The 25,941-nt window shown below is 38.2% G+C and overlaps 3 protein-coding genes across 4 annotated transcripts in view; 2 read left to right on the plus strand and 1 right to left on the minus strand.

Annotated features, from left to right (window-relative positions):
* The window catches only part of LOC109201317 (low affinity immunoglobulin gamma Fc region receptor II), an 88,573-nt gene that overhangs the window by 30,675 nt on the left and 31,957 nt on the right, over window positions 1-25,941 (minus strand). The gene's annotated exons all lie outside the window — the stretch shown is intronic.
* Window positions 7,689-12,216, plus strand: LOC106097170 (V-set and immunoglobulin domain-containing protein 1). 2 transcript variants are annotated; one of them, XM_013266914.3, is made up of 3 exons: window positions 7,689-8,016; window positions 10,343-10,690; window positions 11,298-12,216. In XM_013266914.3, the coding sequence occupies exons 1-3, from the start codon at window positions 8,013-8,015 to the stop codon at window positions 11,477-11,479; spliced, it is 534 nt and encodes a 177-aa protein (XP_013122368.1). In that variant the 5' UTR covers window positions 7,689-8,012; the 3' UTR covers window positions 11,480-12,216. The 2 variants fall into 2 exon arrangements, with proteins under 2 accessions (XP_013122368.1, XP_013122367.2); XM_013266913.3 differs by lacking the exon at window positions 7,689-8,016 and adding an exon at window positions 8,626-8,993.
* LOC102081106 (uncharacterized) lies at window positions 17,843-23,732 on the plus strand. Its single transcript, XM_005464694.4, has 4 exons — window positions 17,843-18,136; window positions 19,053-19,400; window positions 22,087-22,446; window positions 22,685-23,732. The coding sequence occupies exons 1-4, from the start codon at window positions 18,079-18,081 to the stop codon at window positions 22,801-22,803; spliced, it is 885 nt and encodes a 294-aa protein (XP_005464751.1). The 5' UTR covers window positions 17,843-18,078; the 3' UTR covers window positions 22,804-23,732.

The following is a 25,941-nucleotide window of genomic DNA, read 5'->3' on the forward strand; positions in this document are numbered from 1 at the left end:
CCCAAAACTCTTAATATAAAGACTGGAACACTTTTGCTAGATTGATAGAACTTTATTAATCCCTCAGGTAGGTTCCTCTGGGAAATTCAGTTTCTGGTAGCAGAACACCAACAGAAATTTGCATAGTAGAAATTAGAAAAAAAAAAAAAGGCGAAAAAGAGAATATAAATATAAGCATAAATATAGAATATATAGAGAGAGGCTTATTTATATATGCTGTACACACACACACATTTATATATATATGTGTGTGTGTGTATATATATATATATATACATATACACATATACATATATACATATACACATATACATATATACATATACACATATATGTGTATACATATACACATATACATATATACATATACACATATACATATATACATATACACATATACATATATATGTATATACATATACACATATACATATATACATATACACATATATGTATATACATATACACATATACATATATACATATACACATATACATATATACATATACACATATACATATATATGTATATACATATACACATATACATATATACATATACACATATACATATATACATATACACATACACATATATATGTATATACATATACACACATACATATATACATATACATATATACATATATACATATACACATATACATATATGTATATACATATACACACATACATATATACATATACACATATACATATATACATATACACATATACATATATACATATACACATATACATATATATGTATATACATATACACATATACATATATACATATACACATATATGTATATACATATACACATATACATATACACATATACATATATACATATACACATATACATATATATGTATATACATATACATATATATGTATATGTGTATATGTATATATGTATGTGTGTATATACATATACACACATACATATATACATATACACATATACATATATACATATACACATATACATATATATGTATATACATATACACACATACATATATACATATACACATATACATATATACATATACACATATACACATATACATATATACATATACACATATACATATATATGTATATACATATACACACATACATATACACATATACACATATATGTATATACATATACACATATACATATATACATATACACATATACATATATACATATACACATATACATATATATGTATATACATATACACACATACATATATACATATACATATATACATATATACATATACATATATGTATATACATATACACACATACATATATACATATACACATATACATATATACATATATACATATATACATATATACATATACACATATACGTATATACATATACATATACATATATATATATATACACACATATATATACATATACACATATACATATATACATATATACATATACACATATACGTATATACATATACATATACATATATATATATACACACACATATATATACATATACACATATACATATATACATATACACATATACATATATATATATATATATATATATATATATATATATATATATATATATATATATATATATATATATTTATATAGCCAAGGTGTGAAAGCGGGTGTGGGACCTAATCAGCCAGGGTTTCGGGTGAGCTCATTGTGAAACCTGGCCCCACCTTGTCATGTGAATTCCTGAGGTCAGATGGCCCAGGATGTGAGTGGGCGTTAAGGCGTCTGGGGAGGGAACTCAAAACTGGATTATAGATGGCAGACAGTTGGTGTCGTAAACCACCGCCTCTGTTCAAAGATGGTCGCTCACAGTGGACATAGATGGCCTCTTTCACTCCTCTTTCAAACCATCTGTCCTCTCTGTCCAAAATGTGAACATTGGCATCCTCGAAAGAGTGACCTTTGTCCTTTAGATGCAGATGGACTGCTGAGTCTTGTCCTGTGGAGGTGGTTGATCTGCGGTTGAGTTTAGACAAAGATAGAAAGAATAAATATATTATACCACACACACAGGTTAGGATTGCACTGCCCTGATGTTGTCAGCATTCAACACCAGTATAACTCTATTTAGGCCCATAATGCATTTTATCCTTTCAGAGAATGCATTTTTGACCATTTCATTATGATGCTTTATTTTATTTATAAATTACTCCTCTCCATTATTTTGTGTGACATCTCTTTGCTCCCACCACAACAACAGATTCACAAGAACACTTCTCATAATCTGAGGTTCAGATGTCAGATCACACAGGAGGAAAGACACATTATAGCTGCACAGAAGAATTTGAAATAGTTCAACTTTAATTAAGAGACTTTGTAACATGTTGTGACCCTCATTGATCATTCTCATATGATTTGATTGTTTGTTATTTCGAGGAGTTTGCATTACTTGTGACTTTTTAAACTGTAACAGACGCACAACAGACCCGACCACATTTCAATGCTTTTCAACACTTTATTTAGGTTGCTGCTCCTTCAGCTCTCAGCTGCAGATTATCAGCTGCCAGCCACACACACAACAACAACAAACTCAGGAGCCAGTCCAGCCTTAAATGCAGTGGTGGTGTGATGAGCTGATGCCGCTAAGGTGTGGTTTTAAAATGATTCTTTTACATAAGAAAAACATTTAAAATTCATTCAAAAATAAATGCTGCAGGCCATTTGAAGTTTTGATAGATGTCATCAATATACTTTTCTTCTTTCAGAGATGCCTGATCCCACAATAATCCAGCTGAGCAAAGACAACACCAGGTTGCTTATTTTAGTCATAAAAACAAGCAGGCAAAGAGAAACACAAATATTACACTCTATAAATAATGACTTATAAATAAAATAAATAATTCCTACATCTAAATCATTTTTTATGTTATTTTTTATGTTTTGCAGAACCGGTGCACAGGTACACACACACACACACACACACACACACACACACAAACACACACACACACACACACACACACACAGACCCAATAGACTCTTTCTGTCCACTATGATCTTTTCCTACAGTAATGACATCAGCTTCTTCTTACAGCAATACTCTTTAAGGTCTGGGAGTGGGTTTAAAGGGAATAATCTCAATATTCTAGCCTCCTGCTTGAGCTGTCTAGCGTTGGTGAGGATGGTAACCATAGCAACAGTAACATTATTTTAACTTCCCTCCTTCAATTTTCCTCCATTTCCTGCTTTGCACTGATATCATTTTGGGTTGAAGCTGTGTGGCTCCGACCCTGAATATTTTGACTAAAATGTCAAATCTGATTGTTGGTCATTGCATTTAAAAAAAAAATCAAACTCATCAAACTCATGTATTCTGCTTCAACAATTCAGGGTCACAAGGTATTGGACCATATCGCAGCTAACAGGAAGCTACTCTGGACAGGTCGCTCATCTGTTACCGGGCTGACACATTCACACCTACAAGCAATTTAAATTCACCAATAAACCAAACCCCACTAACTCTGTGGACTGTGGGAAGAAGATGGAGAATCTGGAGAGAATCCACACAGACATGGAGAGAACATTCATACTCCACACTGAAAGACCTCAGACAGACAGTGGATTTGAAACCAGTGCAAAGCAGCATGCCACCCTGCTGCCTGTGTTAGGCATAGTGAATTACACAGTGGACTGAACTATTTACTTATTTAATACTGTCATTTATTTTAACAGATCACATTATTTGCATAAGATCCTAGGCCAAGATGATTTTGTTTGTTTAACAGAATTTGGAAATTTGTAGTTATTTGTTGTTGAGAAAGTTTGTAAAATGCTATACTTTTTATCCTGTTTATTTATGTCATTATTGTAGTGAGGTGATGGAGCAGCAGGTCAGCATTGCCATCTCTAAACCAGCTGAAAGTTCATGACACAAAGTGGTGACAAACTGTTTACAATGAGTATCCAAAAGTTCATTCGGTTGATCTGCACGTAGTATTTTCAGTGGGAGAAACATTTCGTCACTCATCCAAGTGACTTCTTCAGTCTCAGCTGACTGCAGGTTTCCCCAAATCTTATAAACTGTATATTTGGATAATGACTGAAACCAGCCCACTGAGGTATGTCTGTGAAGGTTCTCAGTCATCCAGGTCATTGTAGTCTAAGGAGCTTGGAAAGAAAAGCGTCTGGACTTCTTTAAGTTGCTTGAAGACGTTTTTTCAATTCAATTCAGTTTTATTTATATAGTGCCAAATCACAACAAAAGTTGCCTCAAGGCGCTTTATATTGTACAGTAGATCGCACAATAATAAATACAGAGAAACCCAACAATCATATGACCCCCTATGAGCAAGCACTTTGGCGACAGTGGGAAGGAAAAACTCCCTTTTAACAGGAAGAAACCTCCGGCAGAACCAGGCTCAGGGAGGGGCGGCCATCTGCTGCGACCGGTTGGGGTGAAAGAAGGAAAACAGGATAAAGACATGCTGTGGAAGAGAGACAGAGATTAATAACAAATATGCTTCGATGCAGAGAGGTCTATTAACACATAGTGAGTGAGAAAGGTGACTGGAAAGGAAAAACTCAATGCATCATGGGAATCCCCGGCAGCCTACGTCTATTGCAGCATAACTAAGGGAGGATTCAGGGTCACCTGGTCCAGCCCTAACTATATGCTTTAGCAAAAAGGAAAGTTTTAAGCCTAATCTTGAAAGTAGAGATAGTGTCTGTCTCCCGTTTCACCTCTCATCCAAGAAGCTTCTTCAGTTCTAAGGGTCAAATGGTGGAGAGTCCCAGATTTAAACCCAGTGGGAGTATCCCCCCAAAGAGGGACAAAGGACCCCCTGATGATCCTCTACCTAATCACATGAGCCAAGGTGTGAAAACCTTACTTACCTGGATGATTGTGCATGCATCAATATGTCTACAATGAGGCTACTATCAGCTGCAGCTCTTTGTCTGACTAACAATGTAACATGCTTCGTACACCATTGAATTCATCCTGTGCTGACCATTATAACATTTGTAAAATGGAGATCACACAACAAACATGACTTACTTGATACTGACAATGTGAAGGGTTCACTCCACTCTGTTGAAGAATATCGGTCATAACCGCGTCGACTCTTACACATGTAGTCTCCACTGCTGTACTCAGAAACTACAAATCTCAGAAAATTATAGGGTATCAGCTGTGTGAGTGTCCTGGGTCCTCTCCATTCAGAAAACCACTCAGTGGTTTCACCTCCTTCCTGCACCTCACATGTCAGAGTGATCATCTCACCTCTGAATAACTGAGGCCAGTTGGGTTGTTGTTTTATAACAACTTTAATGGAAACTGTTTACACACATTAACAGTTGAGATACAAATAGAAACATGAAATCAACACAGAAAACTTGACATTGTATGTTTGATAATCATGAGTGAATGTATATTTCAAACTAAATTACTGACTCACAGTCAGACGAGCTGTGAGAGAGATGATTAAAATAAAGAAGACCATGAGAAAAAGCTTTCTCACAAAGAAACCAGGAGAATCTTTGTTGGTGTGTTTGAGGTGAGGGCAGGAGTTTAGTTCATGCAACAGATATTTTTTTTTAGACTCCAAATCCTTCACAGAGAGCACAAAATAAATCTTTAGAGGTGCTGCTCTCATACAGACATAAAAGTCCAAACACAACAGCCTGCATTCTGGTCTTTAATCTCACGGGGATTACTTGTGCATACACTAACCTCATTATGTTTATTATGAACATTCGTCATTAATGACAGGAAATGAGATAAACCACAACATTTGTTGAAACTTTCTCTTCAACTTAAACAGATATTTGCAATCTGTCTGTATTTAAAGACTTAACAGATTAATTTACTTTTTGCATTATTTATTTTCATTCCTTCTTTCAAGAAATCGAGCTGTAACAGAAAAACCTGCTGGCTGATGCTAAACGTGTGTCACACGACCAAGAAAGCCTCGTTAAACAGCACACAGTGATGGTCACATTTTTTATCATCCACCTTTTAGTCCTCCTATTTTTAAGTAGGTTTTTTTTATTGGGATTTAAACATTTAAATCACTTTATGTTTAAGAATCTGTTCCTTTCTGATATTAAAATCATTAGGGACTAGTCTACAGACAACACATTACTAACCTCTTCACCTCTTCTCTCTTTTTTTACTGAAAAGTCCTAAAGTTTGGTGAAACTGTGCAAACTCTTAATATAAAGTCTGAATCTCTTTTGTAGTCATGGTAACTTTGACTGGTTTATACTGTTTGAATCAGCCTCTGAGCTCCATTTCAGTGTGTGATGTCACTGACAATGCAGTGGCCAAATTTTAAATCAAACATTAGTGAAGCAGGACATTTTTAATGCATCGTCACAGCTTTACAGGCTTGTTTCATTTCTCAGAGACACATATTAAAGCTAATCTGTCTCCATTGTTGTGCTACTTCTTGGTACTTGTGACTCAGTTACACTTGTAGGCCTGTTTTATGGTCTTATATTTGTCATTTAAAAAAATGTTCCCTCACCTTGGTTTGTTGCACAGCAGAGCAGCGACATCAGGACTGAAAGGAAAGCCCAAGAGATAAAGAGTCAATAGATTTTCATGTGTTTTTGTTTAAATACTAAATATTCACTACATGAACAGTGACCTCAAGCTGAGTGTGAGACTGATAAACAGGATGTGCTCTGTAGGTGGAGGTGAGGATGCAGTTTAACACCACCATAGTTTATCTGCACCATCGACCACTAAATCTGAGTTTTTAACTCATTTAGTGAAGTGAAAATATGAAGCTGTTAAAATCTCCTGTTAAAGGCAAAAGCCCAGCCGGATTACAGCACCTGAGGCATCCACCTGTACTTCTTTTTATACTGTGTAACCACATTTACTGTTTTTACTGTTACACCGTTTTTTCTTTTGTTATTAAAAGGTTTTAAGTCTTCAGTAAAAGCAAATGCCTCTGAAATGCTCTAACCCACAGGAGCCAAACGATCTTAAATATACATATGACAAGAGCATGTGGTACTTTCAGAGCACCACAGGAGAAGTGTTTGTCCCATTGTGCCACACAGATCTGAGACCTTTTTGTTCCACTGCAGCTCTTGAGCTGCATCCTGTCAGTAGCAAAGTTTGGGGGCTCTGTGGTTTCTCTGCAGCACTTCTCAGTGAAGAAACTCCTTTTTAGTTTTAAGCTAGGGTGTGAATGATGAGCTTTATTAAAGCAACACACTCAAAGTGACAGAATAAAAGCCTGTTTTGTTTTTTGTTTTTGGTTTGTTTTTTTGTCTTGTATTCTGTCTTGTGTTCTTTGAGGGATGTATTTGCATTAAAAATCCGCACTAATTAAAAAAAAAAAGAAAAAAGAAAAATAATATAAATAATAATACTAATATTAACCCTACAAGGGATAAAAAAAAACGACCCCACGCCACATTTGTGTCGCCTACTGGTCTAAAATTATTTTTAAGCATAGTGGAAAGAGATCCACGCAAAAACACAGCTTTGCTGTAAAAAACCCACATGTAGGCTACACAGCTGTGAGAGCTGGACTTTTATAAAACATCCTTATTTGTTTTTTTTTAATCAAATCATTGTTGTTGTTACAATAAATGTGACTCCCTGTCGTTTGTAGTCTGAATAAAGCCTGAATGTGTTCATCGTCACAGCCAGTAGGGGGAGCTCTGAAGGAAAAGAGTGACTGAAACGCTTTTATCCCACGCACCCCACGCGTCAGACAGACACCCGGCATCCATTCAGACGCAGATCTCTGAAAAAACAGTCTCGTTTCGGTCACGGATCAAAGCTTGTGTTTGTTGTCACTTAAGGTGGATTTGCACTATTATTTTTCCTCGATGGAGTTTCTAAACTGGCTGTTGAAGCGTCCCGAACAGAATGATGGGGCAAAACTCCTCTGCGATCAGAGGCAGCGCGCTGCTTGCCAGGGAAAAGTTTCAGCTACACCCCTGGGCAGCGAGAGAAACCACACAGTTGCCCGAGACTCCTGAGCGCAACCTGGAGCCCAAAAACAATGAATGGGTGAGTTTTTAGTTGGTTTTTAATTCTTACTTAAGCGCAATGACACCAACACCAAATCACCAGGAAATCCCCACTTTTGACTTCCTGAAATTTGTATCTGCTCTAACTTCTTATAGCAACCTTCATCCTTCACCGTCACACATATGTAACACGTTTCTGTGAATGACCTTGAAGCAGCTGAGAGGGAGGGTTAACACGTTGCACTTTTCATGTGGCTGCTGTGAACTGCGTGATTTTTCTCTCCACTTTAAACTGCAAACCGCGTTTGTGGGAGATGTGCTGTATCAGCTGCTTCTTCTCGCTGCTTCAGTCAGGGTGTGCACCTAATGTTTCCTTATGCTCCTGTGACCATCTCATGCTGGCATCTCATATTTTATATCGTGTAGTGTCAGTGAACATATTTTTCGTTGCGTAAAAACTGCACGTGTGGCTTTAAGAGCCGATCAGCAGCAGCAGAGGGCGTCAGTGATCAGCTTTGGTTTAAAATGGGTTGGGAGAGCCGGAGCTTCAAGAGCATCGCGGTTTATTTTAGTGTCGTGACGTCTGCTGTCACCAGAAGTGTCTGCAGAAAGAAGGAGGTTTGTAGGTGCAATCTGCTCACAGACAGTAAACAAAAACAGGAAGTCCCGAAGTTACACTGAGTGTTCAGGGACCTGCATACAATCAGCTAACCTTTATATATTCTAGCCTATTAGTTAGAAAGCATCATTTAAAAAATGACTTGTTATATAAAGAGTGACTGTGGTGATAAACAGAAGTTTGATCCTAAAACTGAGAGGAAATAACAATGTGATTAAGCTGTACAAGCTTATATTGTTGACATATGGGCGTGAATATGAAAGTGAAACTAACCACTCCTAAAAGGAACAAAATTTCAGACAGTAAACGCGCCAATTCTCGTTCAATGTCTGCACAAATGTCGTCGGTCGTGGTCTTCTTCTTCTCCCTTCACATCTTACTGGCTTCTGGATTGAAAGGTGAGTTCATGCGTTTAGAGACAAGACGAACAAGCAGTGGAGGAAATGACTCAACCTTTGCTAAAGAAAGTGGGCACTGCTTGATGGTAGTAATCACTGTATGATTATTAATACTGTGCATTGCATACACCGCAGTATTAATGTTGCAGTGTGTGCATGCACTGCACAGTTGCATCTATAAAATGTAAGTATATATGTAGTTGCAATTCCTTTACTTTTGACAAACCAAACATCCCACAATTAAAAATCCACAAGCCACTGCTGCACTGAGATAATATTTCGTACCCAGGCAAAAGAAGTCCACTATCCAAACTTGAAAGTTGCGTTTTTATGGTTTATTTATCCAGTTTGGCAATAACAAGATCCATTATTTGTTACTTCCTGCTGCTTCTCCTGCAAAAAAAAAAAGCAAAATGGCCCTACAGCTCTTACTGACTAATTTAACAAAGTAACATCAAAGAAATAAAACATTGAAACAAAATATTAACCTACAAATAAACTTGTAAATAAACCCCAAAATATAAGTAAACTAACAACAAACTAATTTCAAAAATAATAAAAATAAAGAACAAATAGCTCCAACAATATATATTATATTAAATATGTTGTTGTCTATTGTTGTAGGTCAACCTGCCAAGGAGTGTGTGAGGCAGTACAGTCCTCTCCAGCTGTAACATTAAAGTGATAGACACATTAATGATACATGTTAATAATGAATACTTTTATTACTTTAGGCAACAAAGCTCAAAGTTTTGTTCTTGAAGTTGGATTCAACTGTCACTAAAATATTGAGTCAAGTATTGTTTTTGCAGCTTCTTAACAGTTATTCAATTTTTTACATGTAATACATCTATTTGATAGCACAGAGCCAGAGATGAGCCTGAGAATCAAGCTGTATTTATGTATGGTCAGATATTCTGATGTCCTGTGGCCTCTTCTGTGGCCACAGAAGAGGCCACAGAACAAATTTCCCACCTGTGGGACTAATAAAGGCCATCTTATCTTCTGCCTTGTAAATGTGATGTTTGCAGCTGTTTTTAAACCGAAGTTCTTTAGAAAACCAGGGAGGGTTATGCATAAGTTACCATGGTGATCTAACAAGCTGAGAGCCATTATTGTGACACTCTAAACTCTGACCTTCTACTTGTTGCAACAACAATTCAGAGTTCAGTACTTGCTGTGATCCGTAGTGTTGCTGTCAGAGGTCTCAGGCTGTGACTGTATCTGCTGAAGTATAGGTGGTAGACATGGAGTCCAACATGTTCTTCTGCATAATGCATGTCCATGACGTGCAGTATAACACGCTATTAATGGGGTTTTTTTCTCCTCTTTCTTTTTCATTCGCACAGAGCTCAGAGTGAGTCCTGGACAAGCTGCCACTCTTCAGTGTTGGGGTCCCAGAGATGCACACATCACCCTGCTGGAGTGGAGCAGACCGGAGCTCATCTCACAGGGTTATGTGTTCTTCTTCCAAGACCAGCGCTCATACGAGAACTACCAGCACGAGTCCTTTAAAGGCCGAGTGCAGCTGAGAGACTCATCCATGATGGATGGAGACGCTTCTGTAACTATGAGGAACGTCAGCGTGAGCGATACGGGTATATACAAGTGTGAGATTACAACCAGCAAGACAAGCAGTGGCCAGAGAGTCGTCAGCGAGTTCAAGCACTCCATCAACCTCACAGTCACAGACACAGGTGAGTTTGTAGAGGTTGAGATGACTGCTTTAACAGAACAGCTGTTTTTAAGGGTATGCTTCACACCTCAGAGGTATGATGTTGGCTTTTTCCATGCTCAGAGTGGTTCTCTGTCCAGGTATGGTAAAGTACCTCATGAAATCCTCACAGGAGGCTCTAACAGTGGGCTAACTTTCCTTCTGCTTGTACGTATGTGATGTAGAAATAGTTTTATCCAATGAGAAGCTTCCTGTTGTGGTGGGTGGATACTTACACATACTTCTGCATGTTTTATGCATTTATTTTTGAAAGGTTCTGCACATGATAAACATGCAACAGTTTGAAAAAGAAAACAAAAGTGACACACTGCTGAATGATCTTTTTCTGCTTCTGTTAACTGATAAAAGTGATATGAAACATCAGCACAGAGATGCTACCCTGCAGTTATTAACTAAACGGCTGCAGACACATTCATCACTTACTTTTCTGACATCCAGCTCACTGCCAGCAGCTTTGAAATCACCTCTAACTGTTACAGATATTTTAAATTGTAAAACAAGAACTATTTACAGCCTACCTGGTAGCTGAGTCTTCAAACCTGTATTTTGTTTTGTTTTTTGCTCTGCAGGTTTCACAGAAGGAGACTCGAAAGAAAGAGGACACAAGGATGCATGTTTTTATGCTATTGTGTTAATTCCTTCATGCGGACTTTTTCTTGGTGTTATGGTTTTTGTTACTGTAGCTGTAAATATCTACAGAAAAAAGCAATCATCAAAATCCAAATCATACCAGCATGAATGGAAAGTGTGAACAGCTGGCATGAAATGTTCAGACCTGTTTAACCTCAACGACTGAGGTTTCTGCTGTTCCACAAAAAATGAAAATTCAGAAGTATGTATATATATATATATATACATATACATAGAGAGAGAGAGAGACATATGCATTAATTTGGGTCTACCTTACAATATAAAGAGACTTGAGGCGACTGCTGTTGTGATTTGATGTTATATAAATAAAATTGAATTGAGTTGTTCATTCATCTTAACTGTGTTTAAAAGTGACTTGAAGCAACTGGGTGGCCCTGATGAAACTGAATTAAACTGAAAAGTTTTTTTGAGTGTGTTGACACACATCTGATTACATCATAGAATTAAAATGAGTGATGTCACATCTAGATTTGAGGTAGGAGGTTTGCTTGGTGGTTTCCATATGAGGAATTTTCTTTGTAGGAGGTTATTTTGGATTCATTCCCTTCAATCTTTATCTAAAACTGTTCTGCAAGTCCACACAGCACACACCCCCCCCCCCCACGCACACACACACACACACATAAAACATATTAAGGATTATACATAGTTACACCCTTTTTACACGTTCTTTTCTACTCTGTAATATTCTTGTCAATTTTGGGGGGTATTAGTTTATAATCACCTCTGTCAATCCTTGATATTTATAATTGAGTGATCTGTATATATTAGTATTTCTAAATGTGTAAAATCTGTAACATAATGTAGTGTTTGGAGTTTAGTCTGTTACTGTTACTATTTTTACCATTTCTTCTTGGACCAACTGTAACCCACATTATTTCCTTAGGGATTAATAAAGTATTCTGATTCTGATTGTTTCAGGATGACCTGCCATTATACATCTGCTTACCTGTATCTTTTGCTCGTTTCTCTTTTTTCTAAACTGAGCACCTGATGACTTTGAACTTTTCTTGTCCATCTTCCATTGGTTTCAATTTTGCACTCCAGTATGAACACAAATCCCCCAACCCGAGGATCGCCACAACATAACCTAATAGACCTACACCTTAGTTCACAGATTCACTTTGTCTAAGGTGTTTTTCTGGGATTTCGCACAACCCAGGATTCAAATCATGAATACATAATGGGCTTGGATTTACAACATTATGAATTAAACGTGCTCTATCTGGGATCAGCCGGTGTTGTGCCAAAAAGTGATTGCCTGCCAAAAACTGATTTCCAATACATAAAAAATGTATTTTTTATGTGTAATATCTTTAGGTATGTTGGTAAATAGACTTCGGTGAACAGCGTTTACAAAGGGGTTATATGTAGGATTAAAAAATTATCTGTTTTTTCATGTATCTTTACAACTCTGTGTTATTCTACTGACATTATAACCAATCCGGTCCTTTATCCCCACTTAAAATATTTTTACAGAACTATTGTAATATTTGCGGCCATTTCTGCTGTCCTCTTGGCCAACTTACTCTTACAAAAGACATTTTTAATGTTAATGAGATTTTATTTAACTGCATAAATCAAGGGTGTAGATTTGGCATGGACGGAAGGGACGTGTCCCCACCAATATCCAGCGATTACTGAATTGTCCCCACCAATAATTTGAACTCTTCAAGTAAAGAAAAACAAACCCGATAGAAAGAAATAAAGATCTGTCAACGTCTCATTCACCCAGCAGTGCAGAAAGAGTTAAATTAGTCTAAAATTGTATGTAACCATGAATAACTTGTTGCCATGTCCACCAGGAGAGACTGGACAGTATAGATGTAAAACAAATATGCCAGCAGTTTATCTCAGTTAACGAGAGGAGAAGGCATGTGTTTGGCTCCTTCACATAGTGGACATTGAGTTGTTGTGTGGGGCACCAGTAGTCCATGTCTGTTGCTGTAACAGTAGTTCATGTTTAGAATAAAAAATCCCAGCTCACTGATTTGATTGGGGCAATAGTGCCTAAAATGTTGCATCATTTTGCTGAGAGATCTTTTACTTTGTGGTAATCTTAGATGAGTAGTTTTATGGACATAAACCACCAGGTCATTCAGTGTTCCCTTAGTGCTAATATATCAGAGATGTTGGTGTACTATAACTGAAGGAATGTTGTTAAGTCCTTAAAGTCATATTCTTTATTGTCATGACTGTATTTGAAGCTATTTTTATTTTTGTATGACACCTGATTTATATGGAATATGGCTGAAGTAAACTAAAGCCTAAAATACTTAGTCAGTCATTTGTTTAATAGTAATTTAACATTATATAATTCACATATAAAACTATGAATTGTAATTTTAAATGGTTTAAAAGCATGTACAATAGCATATGTAGGCAAGTATATTTCTCCTTTTTTATCAAGAAGCAAAAACAAAAAGGGAAAAAAAAGAAACGGCAGGGTTCGGTGGTTGAATCATCCGTCCCCACCAACGCCAAAACCAAATCTACGCCCTTGGCATAAATAAAGATCATAAGTCACTGCCAAAAACTGATTGCGGCTTCAACCTTGTTACACGAATGTTGTTTGTGGCTCCAGATGACTTTATGTCATCTATGAGGGATGCATTTGACATATGTTTCACATATTATAGCCCAACAAGTTATAGCAGTCTAAATACGAGCAGTCAGTTTACCCCTGGTCCTAAAGTGTATATTCATTTTCTTACTCTTCTTATATTTATTGTTTGTTTACTTGCACTGCTGTAACTGGAGCCTCGTCGTCTCGTCTCTCTATATACTGGACTGTATGTAGCGGAGATGACAATAAAGTTTACTTTGACTTCAGCAGCGCGCAGGCGCACCGAGGGCTCTCGCGCTCACTTTTCGCGTATAGAATTTTGAAAAAACATCGGTGCAAATTATAAAACTTTATCACAACGTTTGGTGTTTTCGTGTTTGTTGGTTTGTTTTTATTTTGTTTTATTTTGCGAGTTGGTTATTAGATGCTGCTCCAGCCAGCCAGAGACTCCCCCGCCGCCCCGCCCTCTCCTCCCTGTGCCGCAAGCAGCAGGCGCACCTCGCAAACGGAGGGCGCCCTTACTCCCAGCAAATGGGTGATAGAAAACCGATCGGTGATAGAAAACCGATCGGTGCCTATGCCATTCCCAGTATGCGCTGGCTGATGTCGGGACAGCATGGGTAAGAGCAATTTTTTTGCCGATGCCCGTGATGCCGCCCCCACCACGATGCCGCCCTGGGGAACCACCCGTGTCCACCATATCAAAAACCGCTACTGGGTGTAATTAAAGGAACATGTCAGAATATGAACTGTCTCTGGATGCTGTTTTACTTTCTCATCATCTTCTCTCCTTGTAAATAAATCACCCAGCTGAACATAAACACAACCGGTCAACATTTTTGCTTTAATAAGAATAAAGCAAAAATCAGAAATAAAATCACCAAAATTAGTTAGAGAACGAAGCAGCCATCTGCTGCAACCGGTTGGGGTGAGAGAAGGAAGTCAGGATAAAGACATGCTGTGGAAGAGAGACAGAGATTAATAACAAGTACGATTCAATGCAGAGAGGTCTGTTAACACATAGTGGGTGAAGAAGAAACACCCAGTGCATCATGGGAATTCCCCAGCAGTCTACACCTATTGCTGCATAACTAAAGGAGGATTCAGGGTCACCTGGTCCAGCCCTAACTATATGCTTTAGCAAAAAGGAAAGTTTTAAGCCTAATCTTGAGAGTAGAGATAGTGTCTGTCTCCCAAATTAGATGGATGGAACAGGGGACCAAGAATTAGGCAGGAAGCCCACACAGGAATATCTGAATAGAAATAAAGATGGTGGAGACAGCTGATGGAGAAGAAACTGATTTAGAGGCTCATGTGCAGCTAAAATACAGATGAATGACATGAAAAGAGGCCTCAGTTTACACAATAACTGTTAAAGTAAAAGTCATCTCATACTTATCCAAGTACATAATGTTTAGCTGCCAAATACTCTAAAAGTGCCTACAGCAGAATTACTTGTTACACACAAAAATATTCACGAAATGACCTCATCATAAGTGTTGTTTCATTAATGTGTGTATCGCTTTTATTGGGGATTATTTTAATGTCTTGTGTACTGCTGGGTAGCTTCAGCTATATTAGTACAGTTTTAGTGTTTCATTATATAGGTGGTGCAGTAAGTATAACCTTGCACTCCTTACTTTGGATACATCCATGCTTTTCATCTTTCTGTGGGGAAAATTATTATTATTATTTTTGTTTATTAATTTTGCTCCTGATGGCAGCTAAAAATGTTGTGAAACCGCTTAGATGCTATTAAGACTGGAAAAGAGCTTATGACATTTAGCCAATCTGTTTTCTTTTCTATCCTGTCAGCTGCAGCCTCGGTGCTGTTAAAGGATTTGAGAGCGGAGGTGTGTGGATCAATACTGAAATATCGATTCTACGAGATATGTGTGTTCTAGAACTGATTCTCATATTAAAATATCGATATTTTAGTAAAGTGGGGGTAAATTGTTAGTTTATGATTAGCGGGACACAGTGGAAAGTCTCTTACTTTCTTCTTCCGCCTGTCAGTGATATGCGAAATATAAACTGTATAAATGCATGGCTGATACGTGCTCCTTCACTCAGTTCATTATAATAAGCGGAGTCACGTGTGGAGCAAAAGTGCTGATGTTTAGAAAATGGAAAATCCCCGCATCCTGTAATCGACAGATTCTCATTTGTTCAAATTGCAGGATATGCTGGGTGTCATTAAAACATACACATACAGCAGTAAAACAGCCACTGTACGCTTTAAAAAGAAAAATACAAGTCAAAATATTTCATACATAAGACAGAGAGGCTAGATAACACGTATCTATGAAGTGCCATCCTCATTGATGCTGGAGGAGGGGCTTTAGCGGAAGATCCGCTGCAGGCTGCGGTCTCCCTGAGCAGGTTGGCATTTCTCTGTTGCGACCTGGTGAAAACAGTCTCTCAGAGGAGTGTGGGAGTTCCAGTCTTGGATCACAGCTTTTTTGTTTTTAACTGAAGACGGATTTTCTCTTTTTTTTCCTCCTTCGGAGTTTCTTATCTGGCTGCGGAGGCGCCTGACCGGGCTACCTGAGGGTGAACGGAGCGGCTTACGCCTGGAGCCCAAAAACAATGACTAGGTGAGTTTTTATTTCTTTATTCAGTGCAATGGCACCGACACTAAATCCCTGGAAATTCCCACGTTGATTTCCTGACATTTGTATCTGCTCAGACTTCTTGTAACAGTCTTCATCCTTCACACATACGCTACACGTGTCTGTGGATGACCTTGGTGAAGCTGTGGGCTGTATTCTGTGCGCACTCTCTCCCCCTCTCTCTCTAGGGTAGTAGGCGGAAGTCGATCGCCACATTTTATCGAGTTTGAAGAAGCAGCGGCTTAATTTTGTGAGAGGCACCGGAGAAGGAGCGTTAACGTGTTGCGCTTTTCATGTGGCTGCTGTGAACTGCGTGATGTTTCTCTCCACTTTAAACTGTAAACCGTGTTTGTGGGAGATGTGCTGTGTCAGCGAAGCTGCTTCTTCTCAGGGGAATTATGCTGAATTCAGCTTGTGCGCGTAAAGTGAACTTCTTGACTCTAACACAGTTTAAGATATAATAGCGACCTTTCCTTATATTCATGTGATGCATCTCATAGTTTATATCGTGCAGTGTAAGTTAACATTTTTATTTATTATTTTAAAAACTGCAACCCTGGTTTTAAGAGCCGATCAGCAGCAGCAGCAGAGGGCGTCAGTGATCAGCTTTGGTTTCAAGTCAGTTGAGCTTCGCTGTTTCCTTTAGTATTTGTACGTGCAGCCTGCCCACAGTTTAGAAAAAAAGGAAGTACTGAAGTTACACTTGGTGGAGCAATAAACAAACAAACAATGCATGCAGTTTTACGTCTCAGGGCTGTAATGTGCAGCTGTCACTGTAGAAGAGCAATGAGCAGCAAATGATAAGCATGTGAGAGCGTTATGATCAGAGTACTGCTACACAAACAAACAGCATCACCCGAAGCATAGCAGATTTACATCCAGTGTCCAGTATATTAGGAACACCAAGCTCACACTGAGTCAGTCTAACCCAGAGGTCGTGCAGCTCATTTAATCCTCACTGATAATGGTAATATAACTGCTGTGGTCATTTTAAAAGCCAGCGAGGATTACTTCTTACCAGGGTCTGTGTCCTGATTTAAAATTATTTTGAACTACGATCTTTAAATCCTCCGCCTGTCCCCACCCTGACAAAGAGGAAGCAGATGTTGAAAGAGAGATGTGACCAAAGCTGACCTTTATGTTTGTGTTGTTGTCACAGACCGCGCCAAATACTAAAGTCACAGACTGAAATAAACAAGGAAAATAAAAACTACGACATGAGCTTCCCTGTTTCTCTCTCTATATTTTTTTGCTGGGGATGTTTGTGAGGAATTTCCTTCCTCCTCTCTCCGCTTGATCACGGAGTCACGTGACAGTAGGACAATAACAACACACAGTGGGGCTGGAGGAACGGGAAAGTCCCTGCGGAGACCCGAATCTTTACAGAACAGAGAAAAACATTGATCCTTTCACATTAGCATTGATTTGATATCAATATCGGGGTTGTATGTGCCGTCTATATTTGGATCGATCCGCCCACTACTACCAAACAGCAGGCCGACCGTTGGGCGACCTGCAGAAATGTCGTCGGTTGTAGTTTTCTTCTCCCTCCCGATGTTGGTGGCTTCAGCGTTGAAAGGTGAGTTTCTTGTGTTTTGAGGTGACATGAACTGACAGGTTCAGAAATGACTCATCCATCAAGAATGTAAACAGTGAAACAACGCACCGCAGCGTTTTCACGCTTCCGGGAATGCAAACAGCTGCTGCAGCAGTTACTCGTCTGATACCGTACTTGGAAGAAAATGTGAGCGACTTTAGAAGGAATTTGCCAACAAAATGTTTTTGACGCTAACATGGTGCCAGGCTGCAGAGAAAGTAAAGCAAGCTCTGACGAAACAGAATCAACTTGTTGTTGTTGATGATTTTACTGCTTTCCAAACTACTCCACTGTATATTAGATGAAGTATTGTACTTTGTACTCAATATTGTTTATTTTAAAACTTCTTCAATAATTTAAAATGTATCCAGTTTTAAAAAACCCATCTAAAATACTATGCTGTGTTATTAAAGTTTAAGCTACCAGGCAGTTCAGGAAAAACGTCTCCAGATGCAACATTAAAGGACTAGACTCATTAATGAAACATGTACACCATGTTGTTAATAATGAGTACTTTTATAACTTTCAGCTCTTTAAGGACATTTGGAAGCTCAAAGTTTTCTTCTTGAATATCTATCAAGAAATACTGCTTTCCCCACCAGGTTCAATATGAGTTACCATGGTGATCTAATAAGGTTAATAAGTAAGTTTATAAGTCTTGTTCCTTTATAGAGACCGAACATATATGAGTTTCATGCCCAGAGAGCTGCAGGAATCCATTACTTTGATTAATCCACTGATATTATTCAGACTTCCTCTGTTCAGTACTTCCTGACTGTCTACAAAAAGAAAAACTGCAGAGACAGAGTCCTCCTCTTCTGCAAAATGTATTTCCAAGACATGCAGTATGAAACACTATTAATGCTTTTTTTCTCCTCTTTCTTTTTCATTTATACAGAGGTTTGTGTGAGGCCTGGAGAAGATGCCACTCTTCAGTGTTGGGGTCCCAGAAATGCACACATCACCCTGCTGGAGTGGAGCAGGCCGGAGCTCATCTCACAGGGTTATGTGTTCTTCTTCCAAGACCAGCGCTCATACGAGAACTACCAGCACGAGTCCTTCAAAGGACGAGTGGAGCTGAGAGACCCATCCATGAAGGATGGAGACGTTTCTGTGATTGTGAGGAACGTCAGCATCAGCGATACAGGAACATACGAGTGTCAGATTACAACCAGCAGCACCAGAAATGGCGAGAGAGTCGTCAAAGAGTTCAAGCACTCCATCAACCTCACAGTCACAGAGTCTGGTGAGTCTGCAGACGTTCAGCTTACTGCGCTTAGAGCATGGGTGTTTATGGATGAGTGCTTTGGATTTCTGAAGTGTTGCATTGTCTTCCCAATCCTTTTCCTATCAATCCTTGTTTGGCAAAGGAGATTTTTGTATTTGTGTAACTGAAAACTCGAATAAAAACACGGAGAGGGTTTTAAATGTTTTCCCTTTGGTTGGAGGCATCACATATTCTTTATACAGAAAATAAATATGATTACATAAATAAGAAATTAGCACAAACTTTAGTTTGGCTCATAAAATCTTCATTACAGGTTTCAACAGAAGCACTTTGCTTCTGTTTTCTATCTGATGTGTTAATATTTTAATCAAATGAGAAGCTTCCTGTGGTGCTGGGTGTTAAAATGTTTGATATAGACTTCATCACACTTATATTTATTGGTGGTTGTTTTGGGGTTTTTTGCATGCTATGGTTTGTGAGTTTTGCATGCTTATTTTCATGCTGACACATAACTCTACTTGTGGTTCTGTCTCACTGAGCTCAAACGAGGGCAAAGCATGCAGCAGTTATTATTGCCCCGAGAGAGCTCAAGGTACTCTGAGGCTACGTCCACACTAGTCCGGATAGATTTGAAAACGGCGTTTTCATCTGAAAACGCTCCGCGTCCACACTGGCGTTTTCAGTCGTTTTCACAGTTGTGCGTCCACATTGAAACGGATGAAAATGCTTACGTTCCAGTCCTGCGCATGCGCAAAAGTGAGTGAGAATTAAAGAATATGAAGAAATGCTATCTGGAGCATGTACAAACTGATATTCATCTTTTTTAGGGCTGTCAAAATTGAGAGCAATCAAAACAACTGCTGTATAATGCACTGCTATCTTTGTTTATTTGGTCACATGACTGCATCACATGACTAAAATACATCACCGTTTTAGAAAGTCTGCGTTTTCCGAGTGTCCACACTGCGACTGGACAGCTGATTGCGGTTTTGAGTGATGAACCAGGCTGGGAGATTTTAAAAACCTCAGGAATCTTTTGCAGGTGTTTAGAGTTAATTCGTTGATTCAGATGGTTAGGTTAATAGCTCGTTTAGAGAACGTTTTCATGATATGCTAATTTTTTGAGACAGGAATGTTGGGTTTTCATGACTTATGTATGCCAAAATCATCAATATTAAAACAATGAAAGGCTTGAACTACTTCAGTTGTGTATAATGAATCTAAAATATATGAAAGTCTAATGTTTATCAGTACATTACAGGAAATAATGAACTTTATCACAATATGCTAATTTTTTGAGAAGGACCTGTATATTAAAACATTTTTCTACTTTCACTGAATTGATTTTTTTGAATTAGCATCAGTGCTGTTCATCAAGACCAAAATTTCATTCAAATTCAGAATTTTAACCCTTTAATTACCAGTTAAATCACATAATTGTAATGATTTACATAAGGATAAAACCATGAAATCCCTTTTTTTTTTTTACTTAAATAATACGTGCAAACTGATTTATTTCTAACATCATTGCTGTTACATGTATAGAAATAATTAACAGTATAAATTATTTTTATGCATTATAATTTTTTGTGCAGTGACAAAAAAACAAAGAAACTCCCTCTCAGCTTGTTTGTGGCCAAGAATGGCCACCCCCTGTTTACGTTCACAAAATGCTATAAAATTAATATGTATTAAAACATTGTTCTACGTTGACCAACTTGATTTTTTTTTTTTTAAATTAGCACCGGTCCTACTGATGAAAAACAAAATATAATTCAAATTCAGAAATTATACGCTTTGAATACCAGTTGGATTACGTATTATTACTATGTTTTTCGAGGGGGAAAATAACAATAAAGTTCAAAGTCTTTCAGCATATGAATGATGAAACCTTTTTTTTTTTTATCATCATTGCAGGTCAGAACCAGTAACCGTAACAGTGGTTTATTTTTAATTTACTTTATTTTATTTATTTTTTTTAATGGCCAAAAAGAAAATCACACATGGTGTGTTAGTGGCCAGAAAGGCCATTTAATGACCAAATTACCACTAAAATGATCAAAATGTGTATTTCAGTGTGTGTGCTTCTGTGTGCATCCTCATTAGCAGCAAGATGTGCAAACCACAGTAGAACAGTTTTTGTAGGCACACTTTCCACAGCTGGAGCAAGTGGCTGTTATGTCCACTTGAATTTGTTCCTCATGATGGTGCACGATCTTCTCTAGTAATAAGACAAAGTGACAGGGAAGTTAATCTGGCAAATAGAGTTAGTACTGATTGTACTCTAAAACATGTGTTGATCATAATTTTTGATAGTCGGGTATATTAAAAAAATAAACTTGTTTAGAATTGTGTAACAATTGTGTGCCTCATTGTTTCACAGAGTGGTGTTATCAACATGTGGCTATGACAAAAGTTGTCAGTATTTAGCACTGTGGAGGTGGATTTCAAACTTATTTGAAACTTTAGTATAATTCTGGCGCAAATACAAAAAGCCTCAGCTGGCCATCCCATCACTCCTGTCTCCTTATGTTTTTTTCCTGAGCTCCTCGGTTTGCATCTCTGGTAAGAGTAAGACACAAGGACAGAAATCAAAAGTTTGCACTTTGGGGGGATCTGTATTTGTAGCTCTTCGTGGTGATCAGTGGTGCAGAAATGAATGTTTGCACTTTGTTTTAACCTCTCTCTGCTTCCTCTCTTTCAGTTCAGATAAACATCACAGCTGGACACAACGTAATTCTGCCATGTCGAGCTCCAAACATCGACAGCAATTCCAAGGCAGTTGTAGAGTGGAGCAGAGCTGACCTTGGAAAAGATTATGTTCTTTTGTATCGGGATGAACAGCCTGATCCAGAAGAGCAGCATCCATCTTTTAAGAACCGGGTGGATCTGCAGGACAGAAAGATGAAGGATGGAGACGTGTCTTTGATTCTGAAGGATGTGACGACTGCTGATGCTGGAACATACGAGTGTCGCGTCTTCAGGAGAAGAACAAACCGCAGGAAGAGAGCTAATCTGGAGACTGACCCCATCAGCATCATCTACCTGAGTGTTGATCCTCCAGGTGAGTGAGTAGAGTTGAGTGTGTGTGTGATCAGAGGTGAAGCTGCTTCCTGGTTGTTGATGTTTGTTTCTAAAGATGTTGTTGATGAGACTTTGTAGAAAGCAGCTGGTCTGAGTGATGTGATCAGAGTGCAGTAGATAATGTCTGACAGCAGTTTGAAGAGGAAATGGATTCTGTTCTGTTCTTCACTCATCACCTACCTGACAGCTGACACCTCACACCTGTTTCTCACCCGCAGGTCCGATGGATGGGGTCAGCAGAAGACATCCTGGACTGGCAGCCGCCTTGTCACTTTTTGCTGTGATTGCTGCTTTGGCGATCTTTAATAAACTAAAACCTCCTCCTGAGCCAGTTTGAAGCAAAACAGTTTGCAGGTCTTTTTTGTTTGTTTTTTTCTGTCTGCAGATACATCACAGTTGGCTTATAGCATCATCCTGACATTAAGATGAAAGTACCAGCTTTCAGTAAATATGATTAAGACAACTAGAATCATCATCATTGCTACTGAACTGGCTGTTGTACATGAAAGGATTCAGTTTTTCTCAATCTACTTGGTTCAATTCTCACAGCAGAAACCTCATTCTCACTTCTCTTCATGCAGTTCTTAAAACAGTTTGGGCTTAGATCTGAATCATTGTGCGAAAAACGCTCACCAGCCTTTAAAGAAATCATCAGGGTTTCTTTTTTTCTCAAAATCTCACTGACTTTGGAAAATTTGTGCAAAAATGTCTGACCTTGAAGATGATGGGCTACAGTTACAGGCGAGCACACAGGGGGCCACACCTGTCAGCTAACAACATGAAACTGGGGCTGCATTTCACCCAGACAAACATATTGAAAACATTAGATTGAAATACTGAAAAACGGTAATCGGAGAAATGAGCGATCAAGAGCTCTAACTGACAAAAGTACAAACTGTTCTGTTCTGGTGAGCTGTCAGATTCAAGTGACAAGTGCATTAACGCAGCAACAAATATCACAAGTATGGATATAAACAAAAGCGGTGTTTATAAAAACAATGAGACCATCTAATGTTCATAAGGAAATGCTCAAACCGATTTAAGAACTGCATCAAGAGGAATGAGAATGACTTTTCTCTCTGTGACGGATGGAGAAAAGCTGTAAAGCTGGCCCACGTGTCCGCTTCAATTTGTGCTCTCGTCACAGTGGACAGTTTGTGAACCGAGAACTTGCTGGGCACTCAGATAGTTCTTAGGTCATGTGACAGAACAGTTCACCTTTATTTCAGCTTTTTCATTCAGACTTCCTTCACTGGAAAATAATAATTAAAAAAATATCCAAAACAATACATTTTAAAAATAATTAATACAAAACAATAAAAGTTGTTACAATGAATTGTCTTCCATATTTTTATTTTATATCCTATTTTTCCTGTTTGATAAAATAAATAATATTGTGAAAATTGTTGAATGTTTTATCTGATTTTGAGTGTGAACTGTAACTTTGGATACGTTAAAATATGTTTGCATCAGTAGCTGTGATTGGCTCCAGCCCCCCTAAAGACTCTCATAAGGCTAAGTGGAAGAGGATTAATAGATGGATATTTACCTTTGATCATTTCTCTTGCTGTAATCGTGCTGAAGGAGTGTTAAAGAACAAACAGCTCACACACAAACGGAGAAATCCAGAGACATTTATTCACAGGGTATTCAAAGAAAACCGTCTGATGTGCATCTGTTCATGTCTGAAGCAAAAGGAAATTCTAGTTGATCAAATGAGACTTTTATTCCTTTTAAATGTTACATATGCTGTTGTTGGTCGCTGTAGTGGCAATTCCTTTTGTTTGACCAACCAAACATCCCACGATTAAAAGTCCACAAGCCACTGCTGCACTGAGATAATATTTCGTACGCAGGAAAAAGAAGTCCACTGTCCAAACTTGAAAGTTGCGTTTTATGGTTTATTCATCCAGTTTGGCAATAACAAGATCAATTTTTTGTTACTTCCTGCTGCTTCTCCTGCTCTGGTAAACAACCATAGGCCCACCCCAGTGCATGCTGGTCCTATACCAGTCTCTTTATTTATAGTAACAAAATGGCCCTACAGCTCTTATTGGCTAATTTAACAAGGTAACACCAGACAAACAAAACATTGAAACAAATATTAACCTACAAATAAACCCCAAAATATAAGTAAACTAACAACAAACTTTAACAAATAAAGAACAAATTGCTCCAACACTCCGGCCCCTAATTGTGCATACAATCACAATTACTTTAAAGTCCCAAAAGGAGGAGCTATTCCCTTAAGCAGGTCCTTAATCTTCGTTGCTGATTTTCTTCAAGATGAGGCTTCCAGTAGCAAAATAAGTTTTGCCACTGGCCTTTCCAAAACACTGGTCTTTGTTTGTAGTCTCACAGAACGCACCAAGCCTTTTGCATACTGGTTTACACTTAAGACTTTCGCCATCATCCACGATCCTCTTGGAGCTGTAGCGTCTGCAATCAAAACAACATCTCCAGGTATAAGACATCCTTTAGTCCTCGTCTATTTTTTTCTTCCTTGCATCAGAGGTAGGTACTCAGAAAGCCATCTCTTCCAGAACAACTCTGCCATGTACTGTACCTGTTTCCACCTTTTCCTGACATGCAGATCACTTGGATCAAACAGTCCTGGTGGTAAAACTGGTTTGTTTTTCAGCAACAACAAGTGATTGGGTGTCAGTGCTTCAAGATCATTTGAGTCATCTGAAACTCTAGTAATGGGTCTGTCGTTCAATATAGCTTCAACCTCACAGAAGACTGTTTGGAGTCCTTCATCATCCAAAACTTGCTCTTTGAGAACTGAGGCTAAAATACTCTTTATTGAACGAATGAGGCGCTCCCACACACCGCCTTGGTGAGAGGCTGCTGGGATGCTAAAGTTCCATTTCATGCCATCCTGAACAAGAGCCTTTTGAATTTTGGCATGGTTCAGCTCAGTCAAACTTTCTTTCAACTCTCGATTCGCCCCAATAAAATTTGTAGCATTATCAGACCTGATGGTCGAAACTGGGCCTCGTCTACAGATGAACTGCCGCACAGCATTTATACAGGAGTCTGTATCAAGTGTACAGGCAGTCTCCAGATGTACTGCACGACTGGTCAAACAAATAAAAAGAACTCCATGCCTTTTAAGGAGACTTCGTCCTCTTTTAACACTTATAGGTCCAAAATAATAAATGTATAAGAAAATATCATCACAAGGATATTTTTATTATCTGTGAAGATCAATTTGTTATAAAGTCACATGAGGATCAAACATTAAAAACCTATAATAATTGATACATCGTTACGTTTATATATCGATTGTTATGTAGCCCACATGTATTATCACAGCAGGGCTGACCAGCTGTACTTCCAAATGTGCTGTTGGGTGTCTTCGTGTGATCTGCAATTGGCCTGAAAGATTTGACACATTCACGGGGCTTCATCCCACCATCACTACCTCATGCTACCGGTAGTGAGACTGAGCCAAATGAAAAAAATGGTAAAA

The sequence above is a fragment of the Oreochromis niloticus genome, linkage group LG3 (genome assembly GCF_001858045.2).
Source record: "Oreochromis niloticus isolate F11D_XX linkage group LG3, O_niloticus_UMD_NMBU, whole genome shotgun sequence".
Lineage (NCBI taxonomy): Eukaryota > Metazoa > Chordata > Actinopteri > Cichliformes > Cichlidae > Oreochromis > Oreochromis niloticus.

Excerpts from the sequence above, each read along its gene's own strand:
- LOC102081106 (XM_005464694.4), top strand. The coding sequence starts at position 18,079 with ATGTCGTCGGTTGTAGTTTTCTTCTCCCTCCCGATGTTGGTGGCTTCA. Across the intron at positions 19,401-22,086 it reads CCTCACAGTCACAGAGTCTG|TTCAGATAAACATCACAGCT; the intron begins GTGAGTCTGCAG and ends CCTCTCTTTCAG. Across the intron at positions 22,447-22,684 it reads CCTGAGTGTTGATCCTCCAG|GTCCGATGGATGGGGTCAGC; the intron begins GTGAGTGAGTAG and ends TCTCACCCGCAG.
- LOC106097170 (XM_013266913.3), top strand. The coding sequence starts at position 8,840 with ATGGGCGTGAATATGAAAGTGAAACTAACCACTCCTAAAAGGAACAAA. Across the intron at positions 8,994-10,342 it reads ACTGGCTTCTGGATTGAAAG|AGCTCAGAGTGAGTCCTGGA; the intron begins GTGAGTTCATGC and ends TCATTCGCACAG. Across the intron at positions 10,691-11,297 it reads CCTCACAGTCACAGACACAG|GTTTCACAGAAGGAGACTCG; the intron begins GTGAGTTTGTAG and ends TTTGCTCTGCAG.